The 27,860-nt window shown below is 34.2% G+C and overlaps 3 protein-coding genes and 1 long non-coding RNA gene across 12 annotated transcripts; 2 read left to right on the forward strand and 2 right to left on the reverse strand.

The window, feature by feature from the left end:
• Positions 1-720: 720 nt before the first annotated feature.
• On the reverse strand, positions 721-14,365 carry LOC126772666 (double-strand-break repair protein rad21 homolog). Of its 7 annotated transcripts, none has more exons than XM_050493103.1 (21): positions 14,114-14,365; positions 11,477-11,776; positions 10,886-11,001; positions 10,574-10,757; positions 9,587-9,776; positions 9,243-9,355; positions 8,840-8,973; positions 8,078-8,180; positions 7,823-7,970; positions 7,385-7,605; positions 7,063-7,176; positions 6,898-6,988; positions 6,491-6,559; positions 5,969-6,088; positions 5,783-5,857; positions 5,488-5,649; positions 5,106-5,378; positions 4,812-4,999; positions 3,885-3,977; positions 2,899-3,072; positions 721-2,814 (listed from the first exon to the last, which is right to left on the reverse strand). In XM_050493103.1, the coding sequence occupies exons 2-21, from the start codon at positions 11,732-11,734 to the stop codon at positions 2,689-2,691; spliced, it is 2,952 nt and encodes a 983-aa protein (XP_050349060.1). In that variant the 5' UTR covers positions 11,735-11,776; positions 14,114-14,365; the 3' UTR covers positions 721-2,688. The 7 variants fall into 7 exon arrangements, with proteins under 7 accessions (XP_050349060.1, XP_050349065.1, XP_050349062.1 ...); XM_050493108.1 differs by lacking the exon at positions 14,114-14,365 and adding an exon at positions 12,814-12,832; XM_050493105.1 differs by lacking the exon at positions 14,114-14,365 and adding an exon at positions 12,006-12,085.
• A 1,683-nt stretch (positions 14,366-16,048) lies between these two features.
• On the forward strand, positions 16,049-17,611 carry LOC126772733 (60S ribosomal protein L15). Its single transcript, XM_050493267.1, has 5 exons — positions 16,049-16,143; positions 16,388-16,580; positions 16,714-16,850; positions 17,010-17,120; positions 17,327-17,611. The coding sequence occupies exons 2-5, from the start codon at positions 16,409-16,411 to the stop codon at positions 17,519-17,521; spliced, it is 615 nt and encodes a 204-aa protein (XP_050349224.1). The 5' UTR covers positions 16,049-16,143; positions 16,388-16,408; the 3' UTR covers positions 17,522-17,611.
• Positions 17,612-17,679: 68 nt separating this feature from the next.
• On the forward strand, positions 17,680-19,122 carry LOC126772754 (uncharacterized). The gene is made up of 3 exons (XR_007669687.1): positions 17,680-17,795; positions 18,059-18,109; positions 18,483-19,122. It is a non-coding gene; the product is annotated as an uncharacterized LOC126772754 (long non-coding RNA).
• Positions 19,123-19,985: 863 nt separating this feature from the next.
• Positions 19,986-27,639, reverse strand: LOC126772697 (transmembrane and ubiquitin-like domain-containing protein 1). 3 transcript variants are annotated; one of them, XM_050493208.1, is made up of 10 exons: positions 27,502-27,639; positions 27,277-27,377; positions 26,752-26,930; positions 26,372-26,431; positions 26,073-26,210; positions 24,824-24,988; positions 24,053-24,278; positions 23,511-23,685; positions 21,896-22,041; positions 19,986-21,800 (listed from the first exon to the last, which is right to left on the reverse strand). In XM_050493208.1, the coding sequence occupies exons 3-10, from the start codon at positions 26,924-26,926 to the stop codon at positions 21,653-21,655; spliced, it is 1,233 nt and encodes a 410-aa protein (XP_050349165.1). In that variant the 5' UTR covers positions 26,927-26,930; positions 27,277-27,377; positions 27,502-27,639; the 3' UTR covers positions 19,986-21,652. The 3 variants fall into 3 exon arrangements, with proteins under 3 accessions (XP_050349165.1, XP_050349166.1, XP_050349167.1); XM_050493209.1 differs by lacking the exon at positions 27,502-27,639 and having other exon boundaries at positions 26,752-26,927; positions 27,277-27,433; XM_050493210.1 differs by lacking the exons at positions 27,277-27,377; positions 27,502-27,639 and adding an exon at positions 27,009-27,029.
• Positions 27,640-27,860: the final 221 nt, after the last annotated feature.

Genomic DNA, 27,860 nt, shown 5'->3' on the forward strand with positions numbered 1-27,860 from the left:
TTTGCGATTGGTTGACGGGCATCGCGCGTAAAGAAATCTGACGCCATGTTGTATATCTGCTCGTCTTATGATAATCGACACCGTGTTAACTGAACAGAACTTCGATCTCGTGAATTTAAAAATAAAAGAGCTGTTTCTCCAATGCGGCGAGTGCGGGAGAAAAACGTTCCGTGAGTTCTTAAACTAAATTAAATAAAAAAGTTAATGTCAGAAATTCTTGTTCTGCAACCGGAGTATAGTATGCCCAAAATACACAATAAACAAGCTCATAATTTACCATATGGACAAATTTCGGCGAAATTAATGAACTAAATGAGTCTTCTTAATAGAAAAAAAAATAAGAAAATAATATTCAGTTTGTGAGATAGTAGCCGAGAAAGATTTCAATTTCACGAATATCATTTGCTTTTATGATACATACTCTCTCACATACATACACAGTATTAATCATATTACTAATATTAATCATATCACTTGAGGTATGGATTCCTATGGTGCCATAAGACGCTCAGTCCGTAGCAAGGTTAAAGATTGATGGTTAATATTATATCAACGTGGTTGAAATCGGTCTCCTTAAGAATCTATGCTGCGAACATGTATACCAAAACCAATAAACACAAAAGAGTAAGGCTTTGGTAATATGCAAGTTATCGTGAAAGAAGTTTTCATGACGTAAACGAACGCAGAGGCATAATATAAAGGTAATCAAAGATAAAAACGTTATATCAACAAATTTATTGCAAATAATTTCACTGAAAAGCATCTAAGCGAGTACCCCCGTGTGTAGCAGCCGTCACGAGTTGTGTGGTTGGTAGTAATGACGGAGGTATTCTCTTAAATCCATTTTTACAAAAACTTCTAAATGTTACTTAACTTAATAAACAGTTCCACGCATTCTTAATGCTTTTATCTTGGCATTTTACATAATTTCATGTCCAAAAAATTGAACCAAAATGGATACAAACCGGAACATTCGGGATGCATCCAGTTTGGGCTTCATAACCATTTAAACGCAAAATCAGCAAATTGAAAGATTTTTGAGAAATTTACAAAAACTCATTCACACACCACGCACACAACCACCTTGTATAAACATGTAAATATATTTAAATCTTCTTGTAATAAACATTGTCAGCATGATTTTATTTGGTGTTTCTCAGTTACCTCTTAAGACTACTTGTACATAATTTTCTTTATTACATTCTCTACGATAAATTTATAAGTGATCAGTTTAGAATAAAATATACTGTTATAACTAGAAAGTCTTCGAAATCAAGTATCATACACGTAATTTACACGCAGAATGGTTTTTAACATTAAAATATTTCTAACAATAACAAAATTTAAGGCAATTAATGATTGTCTAACCTCGCTTTCAACATCTATCAAAGCAATACCAGGGATGTCGACACTCGATCACATTGTCGACCCTTGTGTATTATGGTCTTGCAAGCCAAATTTACGTAACGCAACGTATTTATCGCTCTAGAAACAAACAGAAGACAACATTCGAAGGGGTGACCCATTGGCTGTGTCACCTGATATGATAACAACGGCGTCTTTACGATCACACTATAAGACTATTTTTAATTTAATGTTCTAGAAAATGATGTGTATTTGAAAGCTACTTTTATTTTAAAAAAATAGCTTATTATAAATTGCAGAGGACCACTCAATAGTGTAGCGAATATTGTGCTATTTAGATTTTTTACACCCACATTGATATCTTGCCTGTCATTCCTAAGCATGAACAATATTTTAATCACCAATGTATAACTCCATTTATTTACTATATATATGTATTATTTAACAATATTTCAATATGTTGAGGGAGAAGCTAAAAACAATTTAAACATACAATAATTTTACTTATAACTACATCAAAACAACTTAAGGCATTTCTCTACACGTCATCAACGGACCGCAATAAAAGCTGAACTCTTTCAGCAACCGAGTCCTTAGAAAGTGCCCTAAATGTAAATCCCCTTTTAATACTTAACCACAGTACATTCAAAGTTGTATAAATACGTAAAAATAAAAATAAAATAACACACACACACACACGTATAACATTGCAGCCAACTTAAAAAAGTGTTCAAATGTAAAATACGTAATTTCTAAACTGACAAATAGGCATGCAACATCAAACTTAAAAAGCATATATAACCACTGAAATATAATAAGTGTAGAAGACAAAATATAAAAAAACATACTTGCGATATCGTCTGTGTCGATTTTTAAAATCCCGTAGAAATTACGCCCGGGCTGTGTTTGAGTTGGATGTAAGTATTAAGTATTTTTTACGTCATTTTTGATAGACACGGTAATTTTAGGGCAGAATTGAACTTATTATATTTCGATGATTAATATTTTTTTTTACCAAATATTTTTGTATTGTATGTTTTATTTGTATCAAGGGGTGTTGTTTAATTTTTTTTATTTATATGTACATTTTTTTTCGTGTAAAATTTTAATGCCATCTGATTTTTGAGATCAGATCGCATGCAATATAATATTTTGGTCCAAAATAGGTTTCTATGAATTCGAATCGGCCTCACTTACACATTACATTTTTGGCTCAATCAACTCCAAAGGGATCTTAACCACGAGTCACCGATTATAATAAAAATACCCTTTTTATATCTAAATGATATTCTTTTCCGTCTCGCGTACACAAAACTATCTTAATTAAATCGCCTCCGTTTCGAACTGTGCTCCCTTCGTTATAGTTATAGGTCCGTAAGTCTCGTTCTGCTCTAGTTTTAGCATCTGATGCTTCTTGAGAACTAGCAAACTGTAGAATTTTTGCGCCACCTACGGGAATACAACAAAAGATCGAAATATAGAGGACATAAAATAAAAAGTACACAAGGCAGTCGGGCGGCATGCGGTCGGCACCTGCTTGCGGTTGTTGTGCGGCGGCGCCAGGTCGGCGAAGGCGAGCGCCAGGCGCGCCGCCAGCTTGCCGCGCAGCGCCGCGAACAGCTGCGCCGCGCGCCGGTTCAGCACGCGCTCCTCGAACTGCTCGTCCGTCTCGCCCGCCTCGCGCGTCTCGCGCCCGCCCTCCTCCGCCTGCGGAGCATCACGTCATAACTTTGTGCACGCTCGTCTGGGTAGGTCCCACCCCCTCATCAGATATTCTACCGCAAAACGGCAGTACCTGGTATTGTTGTGTTCCGGTTCGAAGGGCGAGTGAGCCAGTCTAATTACAGGCACAAGGGACATAGCATCTTAGCTCCCAAGGTTGGTGGCGCATTGGTGATGTAAGCGATGGTTAACATTTCTTACAATGCCAATGTCGATGGGCGTTGGTGACCACTTACCATCAGGTGGCCCGTATGCTCGTCGGCCTTCCTATTCTATAAAAAAAAAACATATCATCGCCAGGGACACGACTGTGTGCGCGAGCACAGCATCTCTACTCCCTAGCGTTCGTAATTCGATGGAACAGCATTGCGACACGACCGATAATAAATAAAAGAAACAGTTCAGGCGCACGTAAAGCCGGCGGGTCTTTACGTGCGCACCGAGGAAGGGAGTGTACACACTTCCAACTTCCAGACTACCGGCTGCTACTGTGAATGAAGCAGTCAACACTTTATATAATAACTATACAACCGGAGCTCGCTTTCATACATTCAATATGAAAGCGAGTTAAGTAATCGCTCCATTATTCGTCCAAAAAATTAATGTATATCTCCATGTTATGAAATATTTAAACTTGTAGACGTCTCCCCATCGGAAAATTAAATAACAAAAAATTGCAATGTTACGGCAAATGGGCTACCCGATGGATAAATTAATGGCCACCATGTGGGTGGTGAGTCAAGGCTGGCTTGCTATCGTGGATTGAAAAAACAATATTATATATAATTTCCACTTACGTTTTCGACACTCAGCGGTAGATCGTAATCGTGTTGAGGGCTGTGTTGTCCGTGCTGGTCGTCGTATCCCAGGTTCGTCATTTGCATACCGTTCTGGAATTATTTGGTGCAAACATTGTCAATGAAAGTGCTATTAAAGTAATTAAAAAATAAAACTCTATACACGAATTGTCAGATTCCTACTTGAAAATATATTTTAAAATTTTATTAAAATTGTTGTTGTTGAGATCTGACACGCGTGTATAGACACACACATATACATCGAAAACAATCGCAATGCATTAAGATGAATCATCTTTGAACATAAAAAAGCAAAATAAAACTACTATGTTTCTACAAAAACTAAAACTATTAATGATCTTACCGCATCTAGTGAAATCTTCATGATTTATAATGTTGACCATGTTATAATATCTTATATGCTTCAATGTTTACAAACATAGAAAATAAAATCCAATGTTTGTGTAACATGGAGACTATAAAGTCAGATCGGTGAAGATTAGTCACTCACTATACAGGCACTTTGGTTAGTATATATTAGCAGTTTATATCACGAAAAGCACAACATAATTGCGTTGGTTAGTTTTGAATTAGTATTTAGACTTTTTTTTCATGAAAATATATACATATACAAATATGTCATAATATTAAAATGTTAAAATAAATATGGTATTTGGTTGTTTTTTTTTTTTGAATAAACGTTGTATATCATAGTAATATTTACATACAAAATATGTTATGAAATAGAAATTTAGTAGGATTACTCTTCTCTCTCGTCAGGGTCCACAAACCATGGACATTGAAACGAACACAATCGAAACAATATGGCAACTATTGAGTTATAACCGAAAAGTCATATGCAGATGGTAATGTTTATAGCTAATGTCATCGGCCAGTTAACGTAAATTGCCGAGCTAGCTAACGCACCTGGTAGTCCCCGTGGTCGAGCGGCAGCGGCAGCGGCTCCATGGGCCCCGTGTGCAGGTCGTGGTGCGCGGGGTGCGCGGGGTGCGCGTGGTGCGCGGGCGCCACGGACAGCAGCGGGTGCTCGCCGCCCATCTGCGGCATCATGGGCAGCTCCATGCTGTGCGACAGCAGCGCGCCGTGCTGCAGGCCTGGCGGGTACGGGCGTGTTATTGCAACTGTCGTGTACTCGAGGTCAAAGAAGCTACATAGAAAGTGTCCTATAATCTCGGCTTATTAACCGACTCGGTTACTAACCTGAGGGCGTCATGCCCCCGTGTTGTAGACCGGCCGGCGTGAGACCTCCGTGCTGAAGTCCCGCAGGCGTCATGCCACCGTGCTGCAGGCCGACCGGTGTCATGCCACCATGTTGAAGGCCGGCAGGAGTCATGCCTCCGTGTTGCAGACCGGCGGGGGTCATGCCACCGTGCTGCAGTCCCGCGGGAGTCAGGCCTCCGTGTTGCAATCCTGCCGGAGTCATACCACCGTGCTGAAGACCAACGGGTGTCATACCGCCGTGATCTAGTCCTCCTAGATAAAATAAAATATTATAAAAAAATATTATTTCTATTGTATAACCAATTTGTATTTGTACATGAATCATTATCTGATATATATAATACCAAAAAATGTTATATACCTGGCGTCATGGTGCCGTGATGTAGACCAGCTGGCGTCATACCACCGTCTAGACCCAGACCAGGTGTCATACCACCTGGAGTCATTCTGCCTGGCGTCATTCCACCTGGGGTCATACCACCCGGCGTCATACCTCCTGGAGTCATGCCACCCGGGGTCATACCTAATCATAATTATTTTTTTCAGTTAAATTATTTTATCTCTACTATATGATCGAAATGTCAATTATATAAGTTAGCATTATAATAAGCTTTTGTATTCAGTTATATTAGTATTAAATTATATTTGATACCAACCTCCATGCAAAGCTCCTGATAATCCTAAATCTACTTGCTGGTCACCATGCTGAAGTCCTACAGGAGTTAATCCACCTGAACAACACATATAACCTTTAATATTAAAAATATATAAAAAATACACTTTATTGCTTTTATTTTTACTATATAATGTGTAAAAAAAAAATGCTGTTACAGCAATTCTACCTGGCGTCATGGACCCGTGTTGTAAGCTACCGGGCGTGAGTCCGCCTTGGAGTAATGTGCCCGGAGTTAGAGGTCCGAGTACACCAGGTGTAAGAGGTGCCCCAAGAGAACTCAGCATACCTTAAAAATGCGAAACATTTTTTTTTGGTGTTCACTTACAAAAACTTTGTGTTGACTAAAAGTCAATCCCAGACTTGAATAATTTCTTAAAAGGGAATAGGTAAAAACATAAATTTAGTTTTAGTTGCAATGTAAGGAGCATAAAATAATGCATTAATATTACACTAAGAAATATAGTATTAATTAAACCCAGGAAGATTACATAACCAGTTTATGAGGCACAAAAAAGTCGATAAAGCAAAAACACACGTAAAACAATATATTTTCTAAAAGACCCAGTAAAGTAGAATGAAAAATTTAGTATTCATAAGAGTAGTAGTTAATTTGTATTAAGTTAAACATATTATGATTGTATAGTATTGTGGTATTTGTGTGTAACGAGTAGAGTGTGCGCGCTAGTACCTGGCGTGCTGGGCGGCTCCACGTCGTCGTGCCGCGGCGACGCGTAGGGCGGCGCGTCGCGCTCCGACTCTACCACCACACCACGTTAGCACCGCGAGTACGAAGCATGAGCTTACCGACACTCGCGATTTCATCGTAGCGAACGTTTTAATAGTATATCGGAAGCTCATCCTTTTCATACTCGAGTTAATACAAAGCGTAGGAATGAAAATTTTAGTCAGACATGTGCACGGCAAAGCGAGAAGTAAAAAGTTACAAACGCACCATTATTAAGCAAAGGTTTGGATTTTTAGATATTATCATTGTTTGTACATTACTTTTGCGATAATATAAAATTGAATTAAATTTATTAGTGAGAAACAAAACAATAAACAAAAACAACGCGTGGAGGTACGTCGGCGACTCACCTACTGACGGTTCATACTCCTGCGGTATCGGGGTAGGGGGTTCCAAATCCTGCTGAGGTGTAGGGGCCGGAGTTTCCGGCGGTTGAATGGTCTGCTAAAAAAAACCATATATAAAGATAGGGTACGTTTCCCAGCGACGGTACAGGGCGGCGCTAGCGACGTCACCTCGTCGTGGCGGCGCTTGCGCGCGGCGCGGCGCGCGACGGGCGGCTCGGGGTCGGGCGAGCGCGCGTCGCCGTCCTCGGCGTCCGTGCGCAGCGTCATGTTGCGCTGGTACTTCTGCACACACCACGCACACGTCAGCCCTCTCGTCCCAAACCCACATACTCTTACGAACATTTTATTCAATTATACGAACATTAAATAATTTCTTATACTAGTTAGTTTTGAACGATAATCATTTTTTTATTTTATTTAAATAATAATAAATCTTTCTTAGTGTTTTTTTGTACGTTAAGACCCTGGCACTAAATGAAAATAAATTTACCTTGAATAATACTCTAGAAGGTATAGGCCTGGCGGGCAGAGTGAATAATTTCTCAACACCCCCGGTCTCCTTCCAGTGCATGAGTCGTCTCGTCGGCGGCGCCAAGTCTAATGTGGTGACGATGTCTGATGTGTTGCTTAGCTGATTCTTCATTTCCTCCCCAGATATATTCTTAACTTCGTCAACGATCAGCTTACGCTTCCGCTTAGTTTTTGTAATTCCTAAGACAATAAAATATTATATTTTAAGTTTTACATTAGATGCGTTTAAGTTTTATAAAACATAAACTATGATAATAAATTATTTGCTACGATATGGAACCAAATATTAATAACCTTTTTTTTTAAACTAATATTTTATTGTTGAGTTGTGATAATTATTATTTATCATTATAATCTTTCATCGATTAAAACAGTATATGATCTTTTAAAATGATACCTTTAAGAACAGTAGCATCAACAGGTGCCAAAGCGAATGACTCTTCGTCGTTTTGTAACAAAGTAGTAGAATCGATTGCAGGGGCCGGAGTGGCGGGAGCTTCTACTGGTGGCGGGTCCTCCACCACAGTATCGACGCAGTCCACTTCCTGATTAGAGAAAAATGTGACAATCATTTTTAATACCATTTAACAGTACTCACAAATATACAGTTACGTCTGCTCAATAAAAAAAACTGTTTATTTGTACTACTTACCATAGGTCTAGCAGATGGAGGTCGAGGCGCAGCAGGCGGCGGCATGAGGCCGGCGTCATCCGACCTCGGAGTTTCACTTTCATGCGGAGGTGACCCGCCCCAGCTGAGATCAAAAAGACAAATATTTAAAAAGATGAAGTATATAAATATGAACAACAAATCGTCGTTGCCGCAGTACAACAACAGTACAGTTGCCGTCAGGGATGTTCGCAGATTCGCGAATCGATTGTTTTCATGCAAACATGCTTAAGCGATGTACATCTCTTTTGCGCAGGGTTCGGGACAGTTAAAACACCATCCTAAAAATGTTCGCATGCAGATTTGACAGTCAGTACTTGAATCATTGCAATATGATTCATGTACTGAATAATAATGAATATTGATATGTAAATTGACAATAATTACATTCATGACATTGTTTAATTTAAATTTATTTTTGATTTAATTTAATGTAATTTAATTTAATGTAATTTAATTTAATGTGATTTCATCTAATTTTATTTTATGTATTTGATTTAGTCTAATTTAATATAATTTTATGTGATTGATTTCTTTCGATTAGTGTGAATTTGAATTGATTTGATTTAAATAATTTTAGTTTAATTTGGTATGATAATTTAATTCGAATTGATTAAATCTAATTTATAATATGTAAAATCCATAAAACATTATTATCGTAATTTTTGTCTTTTTACTATTTATTGTTTTGTGTTTATGATCCCTGTTCGGTCGACCGATAAACGATTTCATTATTATTAGTACCTGTGCGCGGGCGAGGGCGGCGAGCCGGGCGAGGGCGGCGCGTCGTAGTGCGGCATCTCGTCGTCCGACTCGGGCTCGGCGTCCGGCGCCGCGTCCGCCTCGCGCGCGCTGCCGCCCGCCGCCTCGATCTCCGCCTGGCGCGACACAATTACTGTTACGCTTATTTAGAAAAAGCATTGTACTCAAAAATAAAAGCATTAAATTGAGAGAACTCATCGACGCCTTGCGAATGTTACATACATAACATTACTAGCACAACACATTTCCAAAATCACATAAATTATTGCAAATAAAAAAAAGTGTTATTAAGTACCAACCGTAGTTTGATATTATCTTTTTACCATAGTAATCACTCACGAGTGTCGTTATAGATATTTAGATACAACTTGCAAGGTCCACCTACCTGCAAGGACTGCGGCTGAGCAGAAGTTCCAGGCAGGCCGGTACCGGCGCCACCGGTCGAACTACCTGCAGTGACGTCGCCGAAGAGATCACCCTCGAATAGACCTCCGGCATCTATTAACAAATTAATTATATTTCTTATAAAAAAAAAAATATTTATATTTCTTAATCATAGAGTATATCAGAAAACACACAGAAATGCTTTATACAAATAATTGTGATCAAATGGATTGATTTCATACATTGTTTTAAATAAATTATCAATTTCATAGCAAAAACCGTTGCAATTAAAATGAAACAAAGTTTATATTTATAATAAAAATATATATCAATTTCTATACTTACGTCCAAAATCCGCAACATCACCAATAGTTCCTCCAAAGCCATCATCCATAGGTCCATGCGGGGCAGCTTCCATTCTTGGTTCATGTGAAGGTGCAGTCAAAGTAGGAACTCCAGCAGCACTAGTACTGGCCACTCCAGTATCTTTGCCTGCCAGCTCCAATGATGATCCGTCAGCGAACAGAAGGTTACTCTAAAACATTAGGAACTGATCAGTATGTATATATAATTAAAATGTAACACCACTATTGGCAGACGGGGGATGATTTAAATCACAATTAAAATTAAGTGATTTAAATCAACGGTTATTGTGTTTAAGCCATGGTAAGAACTATATTAAAAAAGATATATAAAAAGAGTTGAATGCAATATTGAATGGTTTTATTAAGCTATAATGTTTATTGTATATTATTATACGAAATATTTTCTGCTGGCATCAATATCTTAATGGCAATAATAAAATGATTTAATTTTGAGCCTAATACTGTAGCAGAAAGTATGTAGTTTATTTAAAAAATAAGACAAATATGAATGCTGGTGTTCAAAAAAATAATTTGAAGAAAGAGTTGAGAAGGACGGTTTTGTTGATTGTTAAAATATTATTTATATTTAAGTGAAACAAAGGTGTCTTTTTTCTTACCAATTACTGATTTCTAAATTAAAAAAGATAGAAAAAAAGCATGAAGTTGATTAATTGTACTCTTTTGTACTTGTTGTTTTCCATAATATAGATATTAATTATGTATTTACTGACAATATATTATGATTTTTAAAAGTCTGAAATCTTGACATTATAAATTTATCTTCTGGTCTTTATACATACATTACAAATATACATTGTTTGTCATTATTTCTATCGAAATAATAAATTTTATTATTTAAAAAAACCTTATTACATATTATATGAAAAAAAAAATATATTATATTTTTATGATAACACTTAATAAACATTAAAGCTTATTTTTAACATATGTTGTTTTGATTACAAACCTGTTCCAATCCACCCTCATTTCCAATAGCTTCTCTCATTATATCTGGGTTGTCTGTATCAAATCCCATATCACCAAATCCATCATCATGCGTAACCATATTCAAGGAACCATAATCTTCGCGCATTGTAATTTCCTCAGCTCTCGATTGATTTAGGGAAAACTGAGCTTCAATGTCAACCTCACTGTAAAAAATTATAATTAATAAAATTGTCTTGTTATCTTGTTAATAAAAGAATATCAACATGTTAATGTATTGAATAAAATGTTACATGTTTATTTAGGTTTGAAAACAATCAAAATTAACACTTACTTTAGCTCTGGCATAGCAGTATCAAAGTCATGAAAGACTTCCGGCAAAGTGATAGCATTCATTGCTGCTTCTCTATGTTCTTCTGGCAAATCAACCATACCAGGCCTGAAAGCCATCTAAAAGGACTCAAATATGTAAACATTTTCACAATTTTTAATGTTATTTTAAGTTAGCTAATTCACATAATGCAATACATCATATAACTTTTTTTTGGTAAGAATTTTTTATTTAAAAAATACTTAAATTATTGCAAATATAATAACTATTAATTTCCAAAAAAACATTGCTACTTTACATGTAATGTTGAGGATGGCACTATCTACCCATACTGTGGTTTGGTCGAAATTGAATTACAATTTATAAACAGAAAACAAAGTTTTTGTACAGTTTTTTTAGTTTCTAAGATACTCAAATAGATAGAGAGGCTGAGTTATAGTTAAATACATGAAGCTTACATGTTCTTTACATGCCTATGACTTTTTTGATTATATTGTAATTTGTTACTGTAAGAATATTTCATATGTTGATATTTAGTTTAGTATTGAAATCATGTCATGAATGTTTAAGTTATAGTGATAATAGTAAACATACCTTGATTTTAACAAAGGCTTCATTACAATCTTGCAACAGATATTTGGCCTTTCTTGAATAGATTCTCACCACACCCAAAAGAAGATGACCTGATGTTCTTAAAGCCATTTTTACTTTAGGCTTCAATATTCCATCAACAGATTTTTCAATATTCGTTTCAAATACATGAGCTTTTGTTAGTTTTTTATCCCAATGGGCTGCCAACCAAATTTTGGCCAAAGGGCCCTTTTTGGCCAGCACAAAATGTGCGTAAAACATTGTGCCAACTTACTTAATTTGATCAGTTACATCAAATTTGCTCTGAAAAAAAAGATTGATTCACAAATACACTTTTAAAGAGAAATATTAGTAATAATCGACACAAATGGACAAACATTAAACTAACGACACTAATTATTCGTCGATTTGGCGCCTATTCTACTTTTCAATTATTTAACATAGAAAATAGTTAAATAACTTTATTTTTATCATGACAGCCTTAAATATTTATTAATCTATATTTTGAAAACACAATTAAACCGTTTCACACCTACTTTATTCGAAATTAATATTCCAGATTCCACATACAACGTAAACATGACAACAATTACGCTTTCAAGATGGCGCCGGGCATTTAATTTTCTACACAGAGTACACCACCATGATTTTCTTGTGAAATAAGCCGTTCAGAAACAAGAATAGATTTAGTAGGTAAAATTTTCGCATTTAAAATTGAGTGAGGTGTTTATTTATTTATAAACATATTTAATTATTATTATTTTTTATTTTTTTATTTTTTATATTCGCCGGGAGGGCAAATGACTCTACTCCACCTGATGGTAAGTGGTAGTAGAGTCCAAACGCGACGACGGCCAGTACAGACGGGAAAAACGTTCTGCACTAGCCGCGTTCGCCTTGCCGGCCCGCAAGATGCCTCTTCACGCCTCGTTTGAAGGAACCTCGTTTGAAGGAATATTTTGTAATATATATTTTTTATTTATTTATTTAAACCATCATATTAAATCAGAAACAAAATGTGAACGATAATAACTGCTAAAGAGTAAAACTGTACATATATTTACTAAACTGTATACTATATTTATTTTATGTTTTCTCAAATAATCAATATCTCCACAGATATATTTTCCTTTGATTGGATTTACGTTATTTTGACGTATTTATTTCCAGACAGCACCAAAAACCATAGAATTAATGATAACTATATAAATTTTAATGTAGGCTACAGGGTTCAAAACAAAAAAAAAACAAATAATTATCGTACAAGTGCGATAATTTCATAGCTACGTACGATGTACGATAATTTCCATTATGATGTAAAATTTGATAATTACACTAACCAACAACAATTAAAATTGTCAGCGCCATCAACTGACTAATGGCTAATTTCTTTCTTCGGAACAATGGCAGCCGCATCATATCTTGGAGTGAATGAGTTTTTTTTTTACTGTACTGCTGGTTTCAATTCAACTGTAATTACAAGTTATTTCAAATACATTGTTGTGATTTTGTATAATATATATTGTATTTTTTATGCCTGTGTTTGCGCAGTCGTTTTATTCCGTTAAGAAAGGAGTGGTAAACAGTGGTTTACCGTACTTCTACCACAAATTAATCAGGAATGGCACATTATTTACAACTTTTATATAATTAGTAAATATCCGCAAAGCTCACAAACACTATTTGCCACCTACTCCACATAGCGCAATTGATCTTTAATCGTGTAGCATTTTATTAACAGACATTTTTTTTAGTAAATATTACATTTTTTTATATATTGGAATCTCTAGAATCAACATTTAAAAATTGAAACTAAATAAATAATTTAATATCATCTCAAAAGATCCTAATACTGTTATTGCTACTAAAAACAATATTCTGGTAACCTATATGCAAAAATTCTCATACCATTTATATTATCTAGACTGAACTTCTAAATATTAAAAAAGATCAGCGCTGTGACTGTAACGAAAATCTTATTTATGGTCTCTAATAAGATGGGTCTCGTCTAGATAACGGGAATTTTGTGTTAATAGCACGTTCTTACAACCTTTGAATACATGATTATATAAATCACATAATATGCTAATTGATTTTCTTCTTGGGAATACGATGAATTAAAAATTTACTTAAAAATAGACGTCGCAATCACATTGTCTTTAATACAAAATACCCTAGGCCTAGACATTTTTGACGAATGACATAAGCATAGAGCTTGCACAGGATATTAACAATTTGCAATTAAATGCATAAATGTGACAAAATTAGTCACTTTCGCAGTTTTTATTGATTTAGTTTGTCAAAAAATATGCTAGTACTAAAAATTATTCATGACCTTTCCTTAAATCAGAAGGTGATGAAAAGTAATAGTTACGCTCATGATAAGTTTGAATATTATCTTACCAAAATAAATCGGTGTTTATTATAGAAAAAGTAAGATTGAATCTTATGTTAAATTTCGTATTTATATTTGTATTTTTTATAATTTTGTATATCATATTTAGTGTTCAACAGGTCACACCCAAAACGTTAAATATAAACATAAATAAAACGACATTTATAGTATATGATATATTATGTATATCGAATCCAGCTTCTTTTTTACGATAATTTTTTTCAAATATATATTGAGATACTTACTTTGCATGTCGTGTGTTGTACAATGTCCAACATTTTGCGTAGGGGACGCTCTTCTAAAAAATCAATACAAGTCCCAAGCACCTGTATGTAACTAAAATATTTATCTGGGTATTACAACACAAACAATTTCATCACAGAGTTCTAATTACACTAATCACTTCATTTATTCATGCCAATAAGTCGTTAATTATTTAAAAATCGTCTTTAATATTTTCTTTAAAGCACCAGCGCAAATTTGTTCTCGCCATTTTTACTTACTAGGACTTGCGCAGTTACGACCAACAGAGCTTATTTTAGATGAGGATCTCGTATGCCTTTTCTGTTTTCTGCTATAGATTATTTATGTTTTTTTCTTATTATGTTTAAAATATGGTAAAAATGTTTGAAAAAATGTTTTTAGTTGACTTCCTCTTTTGTGAAGTAAATTACTATTAAAAAAAACTGTTTTAACAGCCTTTATAATATTTTTTTTGTATATAAGCTTTTTTATAGTCATTTATTTTACTTTGCAGATATCCTATACTTAAAGTTCGTTTTTTGTAACACGCGGATATGCTATAATTTGAAACGCAAATATGCTACTAGCTGCAACTTTTCGCTCCCCTATCTTCAATATCCCTTTAAAATATTTATAGTTAGGTATAGGTCCAGCAGCCATACACGCATGAGCTGTTTGCTACGAGGGGAGGTCAGACAAAATCAATAATTTCATCGCGTTGTAAGATGGAGGAAATAATATTATGTTTTATTGTTAACTGTTAAAGATAGCCATTGTCATTTATCATCTAAAATCAAAGTGCTACAAAAAATCTTAGTTGGTTGTGATCAAAAAATACTTGTTCAATAGTACCTTACTGAATATAACTCAAAAAACTAGTAAATTTATTTGCTTCCCCTTCATCCTGTGTGAGGAACTGATTTGAATTGTTTTATTGCGTCGTTTATTTCTAATTTTATTATTTCAATTACTGCATAAAAAAGGCTCCAAGTGTCGATTTTACATTAATGTTTATAGTATTTTTAGATTTGTATTTATTAATATACTATTTACTATAGCAAAAGGTAATTAAATTGTATAAGAGCCGGGCTTTTTGATGTTGCTATCATCATCTCAGTCGGAAAACGTCCACGGCTGGACAAAGGCTCCCCAAGGATTTGCACGTTAGCCGGTCGTGCGCTACCCGCATCCAACGGCTAACATTTATGATGTTGCCAACATATACATTATTTAGAATATTTTGATTATATAGAATATTTAACGAATGTAACCGTATTGTTTATTATAAATGAGTACTTCATTTGTTGGAAACAAATATATGTATTTTTTATATGTATTATAAATTATATGTATTTTTTCTAACTTACTTGAACGTCCTGTAACAGTGGCCAATCTTAGCAAACTCGATTCGATTCAAATCGAAGCTGAACTTCTTTATTACGCAAGGAGTGTTTCAGAGATCTTATTTCATTTTAATTTTTTTTTCTTTGATAATAGCGAAACTGAGGAGAATAATGCTTAGATTTAATTTTCTAGAAAATCATCTACCGCTTTTTATTATGTATTATACTATTTACTTATTATATTTTTTATTTTTTTATATATATTTTTTTCTTGCTTTTGACATTGGACTTCACAACTAAACATAGGACGCTGTCTACCCTAACCTAAGTAACAGCAACAGATTTCAATTTCTCACTATAATAATTAAACGAGAAGTACGGAAATGTACGGTTGTAACTCACGTACCAAAAAAAATCTACATTAAATGTAGTTTAAATTTGGGTAAATTAAATGTGTACCGTATTACAGTTTCCAGAAATAAGAAAATGAATGTTTAAATGAAAAAATGAACGCTTCAAATTGTGTAATTAAAAACTTACTAAACTCTTCATAATAATTTCTTGCCTGTATTAAAAATACTACGAAAATTGCCTGGTATGTGGCAACAATATCACATCAGTAGCCAATAGCCATTGTCATTGTCAGTTAATAGTTCTCTTTTCCTGATTACCTGTGGAGTGCGCGAGACGTATGTGTATTTTTTAATCTTATTGTATCTTTAGAATCCAAACGTATTAATCAACATTGTGTCTTCCTAAGCTATTCTAGTAATCATTTGTTTGTATTAATTCCTATATTTAATCAATGTGGATCGTATAAATTCAATTGCAGATAAAACCTCACGGCATGTTTGTCAAGTGTTTCGGATCGCCCCATTTGTGGCCAGACCGATGATGTGACTTCTGATCAATTTGTATTGATTTTGTTGCTAGGTCTGCCACAGGCTTCCCAAGATGGGCGCTTACAGATATATTCAAGAGTTGTATCGTAAAAAGCTGAGCGATGTTATGCGTTTTCTTTTACGTGTGAGAGTATGGCAATACCGCCAATTAACTCGTATGCATCGCGCTCCTAGGCCGACGAGGCCAGACAAGGCTAGGAGATTAGGATATCGCGCCAAGCAGGGTAAGCAATACTTATTGATGTATTTAATTATTAATTGACTTGTGTGACCATCGTATAGTATAAACAATACTTTAAGCATTAGCTGAACATTTTATGATATTAAAAATCTTTAATACTTATATATTATTTTTAGGTTATGTCGTCTTCAGAATCCGCGTGCGTCGTGGTGGTCGCAAGCGTCCAGTTCCCAAGGGTGCTACTTATGGCAAACCTAAAAGCCATGGAGTCAACCAACTAAAACCCACTCGCAATCTGCAGTCTATCGCAGAGGTATTTTTACTTTAAATATAAACTGCTTCATATCCAAATTATTTATGTTTTGTCATGTGATTTCTTATTCAAAATGTTCGTAGTTTTACACAAATAATAATTCAATTCGCATACTATTATTATTAAGATTAATTAATATCGAAGTTTTTTGTCCAACAGGAACGTGTCGGTCGTCGTTGCGGTGGTCTACGTGTGCTCAATTCATACTGGGTAGCTCAAGATTCTTCTTACAAATACTTCGAAGTCATCTTAGTTGATCCCTCACACAAGGTAAAATAATTGTGAACTAATGTTCTAAATATATTCATCCTTAATTTTCAAGTAAATCTATAGTTTATATGATGAGCAATTATGTCATGCACCAATCTGAAAGGTTTTGCTGAAAACTCACCTACCTTATTATCTGATAATTTTTATTTTGTAATAAGTATACAATTTTTAATAAGGCATTCTAATAAATATAACTCTTATTTTAGGCAATTCGTCGTGATCCTAAGATCAACTGGATAGTAAATGCTGTGCACAAGCACCGTGAAATGCGTGGTCTCACATCAGCGGGCAAGAGTTCTCGTGGTCTCGGAAAGGGACACCGCTTCTCTCAAACCAAGGGTGGATCCCGACGTGCCGCCTGGATCAGACGCAACACTCTTCAACTTCGTCGCAAGCGATAAAAACACTTCTGACATTACTATTGACTTTCTATTTATGAGTGTCATTTTTAGATGGAAAGCCAGTGGTATTTCAATAAAATATTCCAATAACTTGCTCTCTTTTTATTATATGTTATATTTCATGCTACATTTACAGTATTGGAAAATGTAAGTATTAATATTATTTTATATATGTCTTAATATTTCATGTTTAATGGTTTTTAGAATATTTTGTTTTTATTTTCAGGTGATCCTGACATCTAAAATCTCACAAACTTAAGCTAAATAAGAAAAGGTGAATGTTTTTTATTATACTTGGTTTTTTTTCGTTATATTATAATATTTTTTTTCAATACTGAAAACATTTTTCGAACTTCAAAATTGATCAATTTAATATTAATCCTACATTTAATTAAATGATGATACAATGCTTTATGATATGCGCAACCATGATTACCACGCATTATTAACTTCCTTGGATGGCTGATATTAATTTATTTAACTTCTTCTTTTAAATATGTGACAACACCTACTTACTATGGTTTTTTTTTACTTTAGGTGCTTACCCTGCTATCGGTTGTGGCACAACACTATCACAGCAATATCCAGGTAATAATTTTTTTTTTATTCAAATATTCTAATCATGAATTTTAAGGACATGATTTGCTACTAGTTGTATATCAAATTTCATTCGATCCCTCTAGTCTTGAGACTGATTGCTTATAAAAGGGTGTGAAATAATTAATTACAACACCATTATTTCTTAAAAATTAATTCCAATCAGTAATTATGACTATTAATAATTTAATTATTAATATGTTTATAAAATTGGATATATTAAATGTCTCGTCTAGGTGAGGTTACTGTTATTCAAGTTTTCAATAATCCTCAATCCGGCGAAATACATTTTTTCATATATATATATATAAGTTAAATATTTTTGATTTAACATGTTATTTATTACTCTATTTTTGCATTACAGGTTAGACAATGTTTAAAATGTCTGTCAGACTGAAGAGTGATCATCTCATTGTTAGCCAAGGTTGCAGATAAAGAGCAAAAATAAAGAAATAAAGTGACCATCAGGTATATAGCTGAGGTCAGAGGGATCTCCTATTCAAGCATTCAAAGAATCATTGCCAACAAATTGCATATGATAAAGCTCTGCAAATTGGGTTTTGAGAATCTTAACCAAAAAGTAAAAGGGACATTGACATTTTGAGGCTGAATCTCAAAAAGTTTCAAGCTGATAGGGTAAACAATTATATAGATAAAACCTGGATCCACTATTTTGGTCTCAGACCAAACAACAATCCATGACTTGGAAATGAGCTTCCTCACTGGCACTAAAGATATTCAAAGTGTCATGTTCCCCGGACGACATTATGGTGACCGTTTTTTGGATCAGGCTCCAAGAAACTTCTACCTCTTTCCTCTACTCAAGGAACACCTCCAAAGCAAGAAATTTGAAGACAATGCCGAAGTAATGAGTGCTCGAAGCGTTTTGGGAATATCTAGATAGTTTTTTTTTTCTAAGGAATTTTAGTTTTAGAAAGAGAGACTAAATATTTTGTCTTGTTAGGAGTTTATGTAGAAAAATAAATATTTTTTTTAAGCATCAACCTTGTGTTTATTTATCAATACCAATCAATACTATATAAATAAAAAATTTAGTTTTTCAATTTTCTGTTATACCACTAGTTTTTTGACTTCTTGTTTAATATACAAACTTTAGAACGAGAATTTACTTGTTAAATAAATTTAAATTATTATCTATACGAATAGAAAAAATTGTACATAAAAATTATTTCATGCCTGCTCAATTTTTGTAATAATAAGATTAAATTTTAGAAGTTTACATATTCGCAATATCTTAGAATATAACATTTTAATTCCTAAATTGACAATTATATATTGAGATAGTTGTCCTCAACTTTAACCTTCATTGGGGTAGACTTCTGTGAAAGTATATAAAACTAAACAGCCAACATTTACTATTCCGCTGGGAGCTGTCACTCATTTACCAGCCTGTATATTAGTTCAAATTGTAGGCTATACAAGTTCGGAAATGGTATTTTTTAATAAGTACCTAAAAAACCAATCCAATCTAAAAATTTAATTAGTGGCTCTACTCAATTTATTCACTTCTGAGGTTAAGTAAAAATACATACTTGTGTTTAAAAAATACATAGTATTAGAAAAGAATTCTACTGAGTACTGCACATGGAATAAATAAAATTGTTAAGTCGGAATTATGTTGTACAGCACAATTCTAGTAAATTATTAATGTGTCATAGTTATTCTGTACCGTCTGTACGTAGCAATAAAACCAGCAAATTACATAACACACTTGCCCTGTAGCGATTAGGAAAAAGTAGGGGCATCGCCATGGATAATGATGTTCGTTCAGTGTAAATTGTACAGTATAAACCGTATTATTAAAATCGTTTTACATCGCAATAGATAAAATATAAACTATTACGTTATAAAATAAAAGAAACATTTTTTGGTGTAAGTTTATTGCATGAACTTAAAAATTAAATAACAATAAAATGTTTCAGCTGAAAATTAATGTATAATATACACGACAAAACGCGCTACTAAGCTGTTCCAGATAACTAAAATGTGCAGCAGTCACCGTATATCTTATTAAATACGTGTAATTTTTTTTAACCTATTTTATTTACATTTGCTGAAACCAATTATAATTCTATACATTTTAATTTATAAATATATTCACTTCTACTAAAAAAACAACCGTCGCCAGTAAACCTGCATGGGATCATGTCGCGATCATACTCATACAAAAGTAGGTCTTTTTAAAATAACTATGTTTTAAAAATCATAGAATTTTCAATATCCTGTGATTTTTCAAAACGCTATTTATTTTTTCTACGTTTTTAAAAGTAACATTTTTGCTAAAACTTTAGTTTCGTAATGTAAAATTGTTATGCCTATAAATAAAATAATATTTAATGTAGGCATTGTGTAAAGATGAATTCGAATCGTTTTCTAAAATAGGCAACTAAAATAATAATTTGGATTAAATTAAGGTAGGTAATAATAAATATTCTAAATTTAACCTTTAAATATTTCTATTATAATATTTATTAACTAATTCATTATACTCACAAATTACCCTTAAGGTACTAGTTTTATACTTTTCACATATTAATTTAAAAGTATAATATAAATTAATCTAAAGTATGCAATGTATTTACTTTTGATAGCTTATCTATTTGATTAAAAATTTTGTGTACGCTGTCACCTCAAACTTAAATAGGCATAAATTAAATAAAATGTCAGCTTTCTTTAATTGAATTCAAACAGATAATCTTTTCAAAAACCTTCTCTGTATATATATTTTATATATGTATTAAGATTAATTAATATCGAAGTTTTTTGTTAAACAGGAACGTGTCGGTCGTCGTTGCGGTGGTCTACGTGTGCTCAATTCATACTGGGTAGGCCTTAGCCCAGCAGTGGGACATTTACAGGCTGTTACTGTTACTGAATCTTTTCAAGAATTGTTTTTACTATATTATTTGTATAATGGCGATATGATCCTTTACAATAAATAAATTAGCAGTACAACAATAATGATTGAGATTATTTGGACGGTAAAAATAAAAAGGCTTTGTGCTATACATGAATGTATGCTAATTTTTAATAATAATTAAGTATTATTTTTTATTTATACTAACCCAAGAAAGTGTAAAATATCTTTGTGATTAAAACAATTTAATTATTGATGAAAAATATTGTGTTTATAAGTGTTACTTTATAGAAAATTGCAACTGTCCTAAACATACATATGTTACATAATTAATCTGAAAAATTGTATTTTTTAATTGGTACTTCCTCTGTTAGTCAAACAGAATTATACCTATATTTACGCAAGCATTTTTTTCAAAATTTTACATTTTAATATTAGAAACTTCAAGAAAATTGTTATGAATTTAACAAATTCACGAAGAAACTATTTCTGAAGTTACAATGCAAGCTAAAATGGTTTATGAGCAAAATATATATTGTGGCAATATATATATTTTTAACATCGATTTAATATTACGTAAGCCGTCCACATGCTCATGAAATACAATAAAGTTTACAAAAGGCGGTTTATAAGTAATGTGTTCATTTAGATTCATTTTAGTTATTAGGTAAAGGTTGTGCAGGTCGTCGGTCGAAATGGAATGTATCTGATAAATAAAGACCGAAAATTGCGACACTATAAAACACGGTCAATCCAAATAGGGCAACACTGGCACTGGCCGTAAACATGTTTGAATATTCACACCTGCAAAAAGACATTGGAAAAGAAATCATAAGGAAATTAAGTAAAGTAAGTGATATTTTAGATATTATCAAGTTTAAATGTTTTTTATAACAAACCTGAAGAACCATACTATGGTGAGCGCTACAGAGACTAGAGTCATAAGGATGTTCTCGAGATCCCATGGGCGTTCTGGCACAGCCGCCGTCTCAGTCACCAGCTCGTGAGTGGCGTTTCCGGAAGTTTCTGATAAGTTTTGTTGTTGCTGATAATAAACAAATATTTTTAGGTTTTAGAAAAAGGGGATGTACGAGACAGTGCACCAAAACCTGATGGTGCAGACCATCCGCAAATAGCGTGTCTGTTGTGTCACGTGTAAGGCGATCGCGGCGAGTGGGAGGAATGCACGAGACAGTGCACCAGAGCCTGGTGATGCAAGCCGCACGCACAAGTCTGTTTGTGTCTATGTGTGTGTATGTGTGAGTGTGTCACCTGAGAGGAAACGCGGGGCGATCGCGGCGAGTGGGAGGAATGTACGAGACAGTGCACCAGAGCCTGGTGATGCAAGCCGCACGCACAAGTCTGTTTGTGTCTATGTGTGTGTATGTGTGAGTGTGTCACCTGAGAGGAAACGCGGGGCGATCGCGGCGAGTGGGAGGAATGCACGAGACAGTGCACCAGAGCCTGGTGATGCAAGCCGCACGCACAAGTCTGTTTGTGTGTATGTGAGAGTGTCACCTGAGAGGCGACGCGGGGCGATCGCGGCGAGTGGGAGGAATGCACGAGACAGTGCACCAGAGCCTGGTGATGCAAGCCGCACGCACAAGTCTGTATGTGTCTATGTGTGTGTATGTGTGAGTGTGTCACCTGAGAGGCAATGCGGGGCGATCGCGGCGTGTGGGAGGGATGCACGAGACAGTGCACCACAGCCTGGTGATGCAAGCCGCACGCACAAGTCTGTGTGTGTCTATGTGTGTGTATGTGTAAGTGTGTCACCTGAGAGGCAACGCGGGGCGATCGCGGCGTGTGGGAGGGATGCACGAGACAGTGCACCACAGCCTGGTGATGCAAGCCGCACGCACAAGCCTGTGTGTGTCTATGTGTGTGTATGTGTAAGTGTGTCACCTGAGAGGCAACGCGGGGCGATCGCGGCGTGTGGGAGGGATGCACGAGACAGTGCACCACAGCCTGGTGATGCAAGCCGCACGCACAAGCCTGTGTGTGTCTATGTGTGTGTATGTGTAAGTGTGTCTCCTGAGAGGCAACGCGGGGCGATCGCGGCGTGTGGGAGGGATGCACGAGACAGTGCACCAGAGCCTGGTGATGCAAGCCGCACGCACAAGTCTGTTTGTGTGTATGTGAGAGTGTCACCTGAGAGGCGACGCGGGGCGATCGCGGCTAGTGGGAGGGATGCACGAGACAGTGCACCAGAGCCTGGTGATGCAAGCCGCACGCACAAGTCTGTTTGTGTGTATGTGAGAGTGTCACCTGAGAGGCGACGCGGGGCGATCGCGGCGAGTGGGAGGAATGCACGAGACAGTGCACCAGAGCCTGGTGATGCAAGCCGCACGCACAAGTCTGTTTGTGTGTATGTGAGAGTGTCACCTGAGAGGCGACGCGGGGCGATCGCGGCGAGTGGGAGGAATGCACGAGACAGTGCACCAGAGCCTGGTGATGCAAGCCGCACGCACAAGTCTGAGTGTGTCTATGTGTGTGTATGTGTGAGTGTGTCACCTGAGAGGCAACGCGCGGCGATCGCGGCGTGTGGGAGGGATGCACGAGACAGTGCACCACAGCCTGGTGATGCAAGCCGCACGCACGTAATGTGGCAGCTTCGTCGCCTAGCACACGACCGCGGAAAATGAGTCGTACGCGACGATCCGCGCCCAAATCCGCCGAGAAGTGCCGTCTGAAATATGAACATCAAATATGCTTAGTTATTTTTATTATTTTGATTACATTTACTTACACCAAAGATAAGCTGACTGTGCGAAGTCATGAGCATAGGTGCGACTTTGCATAATATTTCTTAAGTTGGCCTTCTTATTAATATAAATTAATTTCATTGTATACTTTATCTAATATTATATATATGAAAATGAGTTTATTTGTTACACTTACATGTCTTAACTATTGAGCTGATCATCATTTACTTTTGCATACTTACTGCCAAGGGTTCAGAAGAGGATATAAAGTAACAACTCATGCCTCCACCTCCTGGTACTACACAGGCACAAACTAGTATTGCAATAAAGTATAAACTATAAAATAATTACCGCTTGAAATCCTTTAAAAGTTCATCAAGGCTTCCTTCTACTTCTTTTAATGTGTCATTTAGATATTTAAGCTTAATAAGTATTTTTCTTTCATCACTGTTGTCTATTACATCACTAGATGTTCCAACAGCATTTTCTGTCTCAACATCTGTAATTTCTCGCTCGTTTGATGAATCTTCTTTTTGACTGGATATTGCTGATTTTGGTTTTGAATTAGAATGGGATTCTAAGAATAAAGAAAAAGCCTTAACTTAGAATATACATTAATAATTATTAATTTAAAATTAATTTCGAAATTAAAGAAATTTATTTTACACTTAGTTTAAACTATCCTAACAAATAATAATGATACATATTGCCATGTTTGTGGATGACTCATTGCGAATGTGAGCAAGTTTATTAGGCAAAATAAAAATGGCTTATGCTTTGAATATCTCGTCGTCGTAACAGCCTGTGAATGTGCTGGACTAAAGGCCTCCTCTCCCTTTTTGAGGATAAAGTTTTGGAGCTTATTCCACCATGCTGCTCCAATGCACCCCGCATGGAATGGTGGAATACACATAGGGCAGAATTTCAGTGAAATTAGACAGGTTTTCTCACGATGTTTTCCTTCAGCGTAAAGCACGAGATGAATTATAATCATAAAATAAGCACATGATGAGATTCACGTGTTCTTACCACCGCGCCATCTTGGCTATATGAATATCTATACAGTCAAATTTGATTTAAAGTCATAATTTAAATTATTATAAATATATTTTTAGTAAATACCACTTGATCTTGTAAAAAAGTCACATCCAGTTGTGACATCAGCCTCCATGGCACTGACTATACTGTCCATCTCCCTTATCTGAGCATTGCTGGAGGGTTCTTGTTCCTCAATGCTATCTGTTTCTTCACTTTGAGTTTCTGAGATGCTCTGATTATTAGCTGGAGCTAAAATGAAAATAAAATGTTATAAATACTATCGATTCCTATTGTTCTGCTTGTGTAGAATTAAGGATTAATCCTATATTGTTTCGATATAATCTCATATATCTTATATCACATCTCAGATGTTATTTTTTGTTTTAAATAACTTATTCAACTCTTTCCAAAGTTCAAGCTAAATTTACAATAATTCTATAAAAACCGAATGGGTTATTAAAATAATTTCATAAAAGATTGCTGACTGGTATAGTATATTGGTTATAACATAATGAAGTGTTTAGACTGTTTATAGATAAAATAAAGATAATAAAATAATATATGAAATATATTAATGAAAAATAAGAAGTTATTGAAAAAAAATAAGTATATTTGAAAATTTCAGTCCACTAGTCCATGGTAATGTTAAAATTCAGTTATATATTTTATTTAAGTTTGTTTTTTTTTTGTTTTTATTGATTAGATGAACAACTTTTATTTGAATGTTAAGTTAGCCTATAATTGGCACATATTTCGTAACACTATTTTTATATATGCAAATAAGAAAATGTATTTCTTAATATATAATGTTAGTTTGATAATAAATGAATAAATTCAGCTAGTGCTAAATTAAAATATACAAAAATGCAACTCAATCAGGTGTTAGAGGTGAACACATGAAAAACGAAAAAAATAAATATAAAACTTTTCTGTGGATATGTTTAATTGCATATTAAAATGTCATATACTAAGATAAAATGTCAATAATTGAATAACCTGAGAAGCAAAGTTGACAACAATCGGAAAGAAATTATAAAGATAAAAACTAATGCAATGCTATGGAGAGTGTAAGAAAAAAAACCTTGAAAACATGTTATGGGTTCTGTTCATAACCTTAAAGTAATTGTTGTTGATTTACATAATTGTAAACATTCTACAAAAGTACCTTACCGGTTCAATGGCTCATTTTAGATCATGCTATTTGCTAATCAAACTTTGTGAAACAGATTTACTTAAAACAAAAATCAGAATAAAGACTGTAATATATTTTATATATAATTGTGAAATTAAATTAGTATTAATTTAATAAGCATGTATGCATGTATAATCTTACAATCAATCCTTCGATAGAAATGTAAGCGATTGTTGTTCAACATCGCCATATCTGCATCAACAATGCTGTCCATTTCCTGTAGAGGTATCACTCTATTGTCTCTGATGTTCTCATTATCAGAACTTGTGTTATTTGCAGCTGTTATTTAAAGTAAAAAATATATCAGTTAATTTTTCATCTTTCATATTCGATTCATATAAAATACTGTTAAATGCTTTTACTAAAAATAAGAACAACAACATTCATACATATTATATGAAAAATAAATAAAAGGAAATCTTTTATAATACACTATATACCTATAGGTTCTGAAGTTGATGGTTGAGTAGTATTGACTTGGGTATTTGTTACATTTGACCCTGTAAACAATAAAATAATAAAAAGATGCAATTTCTTTAAAGTATTATAGAACAGACAAAGCTAAGCAATATAAGCAACGAACAGGAAGACAAATATTTGAATCACATAGCTACTATGATTTCAATTTAATGTGGTTACCATATTTCAAAATAAGTAAACTTAAAAAAAATTAATAAAATTTTAAAAGTGCAACAAAATGCCTTTAATTGATTTCAAATATACATAGAGATTATTAATTGTAACCTTTTCTTTTAAATTTGAAATTTTAATAAATTGACCTTGTAAAGATTTTACAAGGTAATAAAATAACTGCACTCACTCGTTAAAATGCTGACTGTAACAGGGTGATGGGGCCGAGATCTCATCACAAGTACAGTTCTGTATCTATCAGGTCTTGCATTGGTGGACCACCAAGCCAGTGAAGCTACCACCACAACTAACACAACAACCACGAACTGCACCACTTCATCCCCAACACCTTCTATTAAGGACATTCTTCTAAAACATTAATTAACAAATGCAATTCATTCACCTTACTTAAAGGCACTAAAGGTCTATATTACATTCAAACTTTACTTTAGTAAAAGAGTTAAAACACAACCAATGAATCATTTGAATATTTACGTCAATATATAATTATTTAAAAATTCCTTAAACTTCCTTTTGACATAATTTCAAATTGCTATGAATATAATGATGAAATTATTCATATTTTGCTAAAGTTATAAATACATGTTTATTATTGCAAGGATGATTTATATACTTGTTCTGTTGACTGTTACAATCCCATCAAGGTCATATACATGACAACGAATATACAACAAGTAACAACATATGCACTTACCTCGTTTCGTTGTGTTTATGAAGTTGCTGATACAAGCAATACAAGCTACAAGAGTATTCGTTCGAAGTTTACTGAATAATCGAAAGACATTTCGGCTAAAACTGAAAATAATTAATTAAATAGGAACAGAGAAGATTAATGATATATCAAGGCAATCATCGCAATATGTCAATATCGAATAAAAGATTTGACTGCACACAGTTTACATTAATAAATAAAACTCACTGTATAATTATGGATGATTTTACTAATTATCTATTTAATAATAAAATGATACCAATTTTTACTCTACAAATCGTATTTTTAATTTTTATTAAATTGCAAACGATAAAATGTCATTAATGGTTAAAACTAAACTAAAATTGTCAATTGTCATACTATAATTTCTATAAAGCCTATGAATATTTTTTTAATGGCAATTAAATTATGTAACAACCAACGTCAAATTTAATTTTATTGACAAAGCCTATTAATAATAATTATTTAGTTCACGTTATAATTATTATGTGGGCATATAATAATTATAACGCGAACGTGTATAATTATACATATACTATCGAAGTCAGTATGTTTATGATAAGGCG

This window comes from Nymphalis io, chromosome 13, assembly GCF_905147045.1.
Source record: "Nymphalis io chromosome 13, ilAglIoxx1.1, whole genome shotgun sequence".
Classification (NCBI taxonomy): domain Eukaryota; kingdom Metazoa; phylum Arthropoda; class Insecta; order Lepidoptera; family Nymphalidae; genus Nymphalis; species Nymphalis io.